Source organism: Oreochromis niloticus, unplaced genomic scaffold (genome assembly GCF_001858045.2).
Source record: "Oreochromis niloticus isolate F11D_XX unplaced genomic scaffold, O_niloticus_UMD_NMBU tig00002625_pilon, whole genome shotgun sequence".
NCBI lineage: Eukaryota > Metazoa > Chordata > Actinopteri > Cichliformes > Cichlidae > Oreochromis > Oreochromis niloticus.
In genome coordinates, this window is record NW_020327680.1 from 1 (window position 1) to 7509 (window position 7509).

Sequence of the window (7509 nt, forward strand, 5' to 3'; positions counted from 1 at the left end):
AAGCCAAACAATCATTAGGCTATAGACCATAAAATCTGAGTGCTGAAATATTTGGCAGATCACATAATTTTTGTAGAGTTGTCTTACCTATGATCATGGCCATGGCGCTGCTGTTGCACTGCCCAGTGCAGACAAGATCTGGCTCATTATCTGCTGATTGGCAAGCACCAGATCAGCCACACCTGCAGGAGGGCCCTGATTGGATGCTGATCCACCAGCAACACTTTCTTTGCTGCACAGACCTTCTCTTCATCAGACACACTGCTATCAGCTGCTCCACTGCCTGATGGTGGCAGCCGCCCGCTGAACTCTCTGTCTCCAGACAAAGGCAGTTGCACCAGCACATTCACCAGCTTGAGAAGATCAAACATTAGCTGGTCACGTGTGGTTTCTCCACAGACTGCCTTTGCGTCTCCTGGCCGGATTATGTTGGCAAACAGACCCCCAAAACAAGCTCTGGCTCCCACTGAGCTGTCTGAGCCACTGCGTGAAACCACTTTATCTGAGCAGGTAATGTAGTGGTGAACCAAGAACGTGATGGACTCAATAACTGAGGTGATAGTGGCCACTGACACCACCTCAAAATTTGCTCTAGAGTAAACTCAAGCAGCTTCACCTGGGCGTCCAATGGACCCTGGCCTGACTGGAATGGACCCCTGAGAGTTTCAGAACCATTAATTAGAACTACTCATACCATTAAACATTATATTTGCTGTCAAAATGATTGATTATACCTAATGTGCACTAACAACTAAAAAAGCCAAAATGTACCTCTCAGTAGACAAGATGTGCATGAGTTTGAGCAGGAACTCGCTGAACATCTGTGGACATGTGGAGGACAGGTGAACCTGCAGCGGCTCAGGAACTCGTGCATGGCCTGGGTGGCAGTTGGTCCCACCTGAGAGCTGTGTTGGCTTGTCCCATTGGTGCTGCTGCCAGACAGGAAGCGCACCAAGACATGGATCAGGTTGTGATCAGACACCATCTGCTGAGCTGTGCTTTCCTGAGAGCTCATCCCGTTGTTGGAGACTAGAATTTCAGAAGTTCAGAAGTTCTTTTTTAAACATAATAATAACAATAAAAGCAGGTTATGGTAATCTAGATGACTGGGGGGGGGGGGGGGGGAGTCAGCTGGACTTTAAGTTTATGAATACATTTAATGTCTTATTCAAATGATGGAGAGTCACAGGTATTTAATCCCTAGTGAAGTGTTCCCTTTGACATGGTCCTGAGGGTCACTGACCCACTTTTGATCATGTGAGTTGACACATGAGCCAAGGTGTTTAAAAAAACAGAAGGGATAGCAAGACTGCATTGCAGGTGGCTGATAGCTGTTATTGTAAGCCACCTACAATGCAATGGTTCAACAATGATCATGTTAAGATGTATGTAACCTACTGCGCAAGTGTCGTGTGGGGGGCATGGCTACGCGCAGGCGGGAATGAGGGGTGGTTACGTAAAGGAGTCAGGGAGGCAGTAAGGAGGAGGGCACCGTGCTGCACAGTTTAGCTGAAGCCAAGTGAAATGTTGTAGTTTACTGTCATTCTAATGAAGAGAGAAATCAGCAGTTACAGAATATCCTGGTAAATTATTCTGTTCCTTCTTAGCTTTTAATTTCACTTATATTTATTTCCAATAATTGACATTGACAACGGAAAAAAAGGTTTTCTAATCTACAATAAAATCCTGTTTTGGATTTTTTTTTTATTGTAATACTGCAATTCCTATTGTGAAAGTGTTGCAATTTAAAATATCAATACAATACAATATTATTTATATAGCAGCACATTTAAAACCAAAGGCAGACCAAAGTGCTTCACAATAATGCAATAAGTCATTGTTATAAAACAGTAACAAAGTACAAAACAAGCACTAGTACTAATCCTAACAGATGGGAAGCACTAATTAAACCAAGAGTGTGGGCTAAATAAAATAGATATCAGGCCTCAGTTCAGAGATGGGGTCAATTCAAAATATAAAATATTATCTAGGAGAATCAGGAATAATGCAGAAGTGTTAAATATTGGCCTAATATTGTCGTTAAAGGACAATTAGCAGTCTTGGAAGTGCATCTCTTGCATTATAAAATACAGACAAAATAAAATTATGAAGTAATTCATTTATTTTTTTAAATTCAGAAACCAGAAGGAGCAAAAGCTTCCTTTTTCCTGTAGTCTTCTGTTTTAGCGCTGAGGATTTTTTTCAACACAAGAAAAACATAGCCTGCTTTAAAATAAATAATCTGATATATATGCACACACACACACACACACACACACACACACACACACACACACACACACACACACACACACACACACACTGAGTTAGGAATGCAAATGGTTAAGTGTTGAGTCGCATTCATAAAATTAACCTGCTAACAGTGTTATGAAAAATATTAAATTGCTTTCCATGTTTACAAAATAAGGTTAGACACCACAGGCAGAAAAAGCAATTTTATTTACTGTTATGCAAATATATGCATGTTTAATGATATAACGCATCAGCAAACTACATTATAAAACCTGATCTGGGAGCTATTTTAATTTAACCCAGCAGAAAGCAGTTAATTTAAAAAAAGGTCCTCATATGCGGACACTAGGTTTATTTTACAGTACAACCAATAAAATGCTTGTTTAACAAAGTATAAAACACTTTATAGAGCAGAATGAAGTATATGGTGCTTAAAAAGCAAAAATGTCCCCACATCAGGATGTACAGTCTTGGTGTAAGTAATCACCTGGGGATGTTTACTGGTGATGCTTATTAGTTAAAAATTAGCCCTGTTAATTGTGCTTACTCCAATGCTTACTGAAAAATTGGGTGTCCTCATCCTCTGAGCCATGCTTAGTTCCAAACTCTGTAGTTTTTTTCCTGCTGTGTTCAGAGCATTTCATTCTTACACAGATGGTGAAAAGAGGTGTTTTCCTAAGTGTTTCTGAGAGATAAAGAGATGCAGAGAGACACAGATTTTACCACATTTATGTACTTAAATGGATTATTTCTGAAAACTTGAAAGTGATCATATTTACCTGCATTAAATTCATGCGTCATGCTCTTTGCTGGTTTAATACAGTTTTACACTAGACATTTCCTGTGTTTCAGTGTTGACAGCCCCAGCAGGCAAGACGACGAGCACAAACTGATCGCTCGCTACACCACACGACTGGCAGAGACCGAAGGCACGGAGTGAGTCGAACACATCTCCTCTAAGCCTTTAACTTTAATACTGCATATGCTCCGACTACATGGGGATCTTGTTTTGGTTTGTACATGAAACCCATTAACATGTTATCAGAGAACGGGGGTTACGGAATAGAGTAACCTCAAGTTTCCGTTTTAGGTGATCCCGACGCGGAGCATCAACTTTGACGCGAACAAACAGAAGAGGGAGCTCATTGCTCAGCTGGAGTCTAAAAACAGGTAGAAATATGTGAACAGGAGCGAGGTGGAGAATTTAACTTGTTGGGGGAAAAAAACTTTAGAGCTTAAGGTCTCATAAAACATACAAATAAAAAAGATGCAATTATTTAAAGATATAAGATAAATATATGAGAGCCAAATCAATAAAAAGTGACAGAAAGAAGCTGAATGGTTGTGGTCATAAATTTGATTAACCGTAACCAAGTAATTACTTTTTAGGGGTGCATGATCAGTTTTTACAGTTTGTTCTTTCACAATAAAAGCACTGTTTGTGTAAACATCGGTGGTCTGGCTGTTAGCTTGTGTTTGTTTTTTACTCTCTAAATCAAACTTGTGCATCATTCCAAAAAAAGATTCCTCTAAAGCCTGCCGAAGTTCGCCATCTTGCCCCGCTTATTTACAGGCTGTTCATTCCTAAAATACTGTGGTATCAGGCTTCAGCTGACCAGTGTGATTTTCATTTCCCAGAGAGATCTTGGCAGAGATCAAACGTCTCCGTGCAGAGCATGACGCAGTGTGCCAGCCCAGCCCGGAGAAGGGCAGCACCAACCCGACTCTGCTGGCCGAGCTCCGTCTGCTCAGGTAAACACAGTTCCTCTGAGACCTGCTGTTTCTGTACAGAAAATATACATATAGTTGTTAAAATGTACATCTTTTAACTTTGTGAGTCACACCCACAGAAAATATGTTTCACAAACAATCGGTCTTTTGCTCGCTGCGCTATAGTTTCCGGATTTTGCCACACCGCCACGGTCAGAATTGGCGGGAAAAGTTGCCGTGTTGCTCTGCGGCGCAGAGGGAGAGTTCTTTATGGCAGATGGTACTGACAGATGGTGGAGTTCACAAAACACCAAAGAAGGAATCACTTCCAACGCACTTATTGCGGTTTCAGTAAAAACAAGTCCTTCAAGAAGAGGAGAGGAAACTTGAAAGTGATGAAAACTGCCTGGCTTTGACGTAAACAATAACATTTCTGCCCTGAGAGATGTTAGTCAGGCATTTTTTCCAGCATGTTATGGAAATTTAAATATATAATAATAATGGATTACATTTATATAGCACTTTTCGTGAACCTCAAAGCGCTTTACAATTCCATTATTCATTCACTCTCACATTCACACACTGGTGGAGGCAAGCTACAGTTGTAGCCACAGCTGCCCTGGGGCAGACTGACAGAAGCGAGGCTGCCATATCGCGCGATCGGCCCCTCTGGCAAGCACCAGTAGGAGGTAGGTGAAGTGTCTTGCCCAAGGACACAACGACCGAGACAGACAGAGCTGGGGATCGAACCAGCAACCTTCCGGTTACAAGATGAGTTTCCCAACCCCCTGAACGGTCGTATATTTTAAAGTGTGAAACAGAGCTGTTATATTAGATTTTTAGTTTTTAATTCCAGTTTTCACGCTTACATACCTGATAAAACAGCCACGTGGCGGCGGTAGAATAAACATTTTTCAGATTCAGCACGTAAGAGCCCATCTTTTCTATTTTGTTCTGTTTATCTGGAGTTTTCTACTTCCTCCTGGTGGCCATGAGACCAAATGAGGTAAAATCTCTCCAGATTTAAAATAGTATGAGGTAGTCTTGCAGTGAGTTACCATAGAGCTTTTCTAGTGTTTCCTCTTAGTGAAAACCTGCATTCTTTCTGATGGCCAATTTTTCAGAATTCTCCATCTTCTTTCGTAATGGTTTTTCTAGTTCGGGTCACAGGAGCTGGAGGGTATTCCAGCTGTTACAGGGTGAGAATAGGGTTAAAAAAAGAAAATGTCACCCAGTGCAAAGTGAATCTGCCAGCAATTTTCTCTCTTGCCCTTGGTCTGGTTTATGAGTCACTAGTTTCCAGTCTTACTGCACCGTGGTGATCATTCTGTAAATTATGGTATCTGTTAGTCAAAGTCAAAAAGGAGGGTAAGGTAGGGCACTCTATAGACTGTCGCAGGGTCCTCCGGTTCAGTCACAACCGCCCCTTGTTCATAATGGCAGCGGTGAAAATGCTCTTCAGGACAGGACTTAACGAATCAATGGTTGACCACACCGGCTATGTCCAACTAGAGTTAATTTGGTACCCGTCTTCATGTCTTAACAATCCTGTAATCAGTAATATTACTGTCTTGGTAATCTCTTTCATGTTTCCGCTACAGACTCAGAGCTAGATATTGTTACTAGAGAAAACTGCTAAGCTATATCTTAAATAATACAGATAAAGTGGCGTTTCTGAGGTTGTTGGCGAACTTGTTGGCTAGCTTGCGGGTAAAGCGTTACTCTGGGATAACAATAAAACAAAACTCTATTTACTGAATGAGTCAGACTCTTGTTTTCATGTGTTTATTTACTCATTTATCTTGCCACGTGAAGGGAGCCAGGAAAGAAAGACGAGCTCTGCTCTTGCTTTAATGTCTCATCCAGACCGCATACTGTTTGGTGGAAAAAGATTGTGAATGTTAAACTCTATGCTGCTGTTAAAGCTTTGTTTCCAGAAAGCCCTGCTGCTGAAGAGCATTTTATCAGTATTTTGAGTGCACTTTTGTGTATATATTCATCTTAATTTGAAGTCCTCGAACAGACTTGGTCTTTCTCTCCTGCCATCTTACAAACATTGAGGATTTCTGACTAAAAGTTCACGTAATCTAGGTGATATTCTCGTGGAAAGACTCTCCTACATGCTCTTCGATAACTTCTATCTCTCTTATTCATCTATTTATTAACCTCATCACACAGCTGCTTCTGTGAATTTCTGCAGATTGTTTAAGCACTTCAGGACTGTGAATCTGATCTCTTGTTTTTCTTCCATGTTGCATTTCTGATCTTCTCCACATTTTGGACTTAAATCTATTTTTACTCCAGCTCCTGCCTTCAGCGAGCCTTTGTAATGTGTGTGTGTGTGTGTGTGTGTGTGTGTGTTTGTGTTCCAGACAGAGGAAAGACGAACTGGAGCAGAGGATGTCGTCGCTGCAGGAGAGCAGGAGGGAGCTGATGGTGCAGCTGGAAGGACTGATGAAGCTGCTCAAGGTGACACACACACACACACACACTTGATTTAAATCTCCAGCAGTTTGTATTTTCTCACACTAGAGGGCAAAGTCTCCCTTGCTCCTCACACCCCCCTCTTTCTGTCCTTGCAGTAACAAGCCTCATTTTCCCCTCTGATGTTTCCTCCTCTATGACTTTTCTGGCTCTCATTGTGTCTGACCTCTTGTTTTCCGTTCTTCTTTTCCGCCCTCTTTGTTTTCCGGCTGCCCATGTTGTGATCCCTGTAGGATGAGGAACAGCGACAGGCAGTAAGTTCATACCCTTTTTTGGGAAACACTGAAACTGTGGGATTCAGTCCTTATTAGTCACCTGAAATATCACATGCAATTAAAAAGTTGCAAAAACAGGCCTGTACATGATTAAAATGTGGCTGATCGCACCTTCAGAGTGCTCTCCATATGCATCGCTGCAGTTATTTTTCTGGCGATCCTGTCACGATGCTTCTGCCACACGAACCCAGTGTTTAAACTTTAAAGTCATTTCGGGGAGAGGAAAAAAATCACGGAAAGTAAGGCAGGTGGTGAGCAAAGATTGAAAACCTCTTCACAAGATGTGGAGAGAAAAGAAACCAAACACTCCCTTTTCCTGCACACTTGCACACATCATCTGACTTCAGTTCATGTGCAGGGAGGAAAATAGCTGAGCAGATGAGCGGCGGTTTGGACATTACTTTTATTTTCAGCACATAAAAAGGCCCAGAGCGTCATGGTAAAGTGCAAACTACAATCACACCAGAAGCAACAGCCGCTAAGGTGACTCATGACTCTTTGCAAGCTCTTGCACAGGCAACATGCTAACACAAAACAAGTGAACAACTCTGGAAACACAGTGACGTTAGAGTGAGTGTTTTTGTGATGACTCCAGTCAAGCAAAGCCTGATTTTTAACCCGAACCATCTAAGTGTGCCTGTTTTTGTAATACTCTGGTCTCGTTTTCATCCTCGTCGTTTAAGTTAATAATTAACTTCATCCATTTTATGCCACTTATAGGCAATCTACGTCTTAACTTACGACGTACCTGGAAACTCTGTTTAATCCTATGCCATAACCTGACCTT

The 7509-nt window shown here is 41.6% G+C and overlaps 1 protein-coding gene and 1 long non-coding RNA gene across 2 annotated transcripts; one reads left to right on the forward strand and one right to left on the reverse strand.

The window, feature by feature from the left end:
- Positions 1-585: 585 nt before the first annotated feature.
- Positions 586-1052, reverse strand: LOC112845051 (uncharacterized). The gene is made up of 2 exons (XR_003217845.1): positions 772-1052; positions 586-656 (listed from the first exon to the last, which is right to left on the reverse strand). It is a non-coding gene; the product is annotated as an uncharacterized LOC112845051 (long non-coding RNA).
- A 2196-nt stretch (positions 1053-3248) lies between these two features.
- On the forward strand, positions 3249-6827 carry LOC109199408 (dystrobrevin beta-like). The gene is made up of 5 exons (XM_019354746.2): positions 3249-3269; positions 3344-3423; positions 3892-4005; positions 6336-6432; positions 6681-6827. Exons 1-5 carry the CDS (start codon positions 3249-3251, stop codon positions 6756-6758), a joined length of 390 nt encoding a protein of 129 aa, XP_019210291.1. The 3' UTR covers positions 6759-6827.
- The last annotated feature ends 682 nt before the right edge of the window (positions 6828-7509 follow it).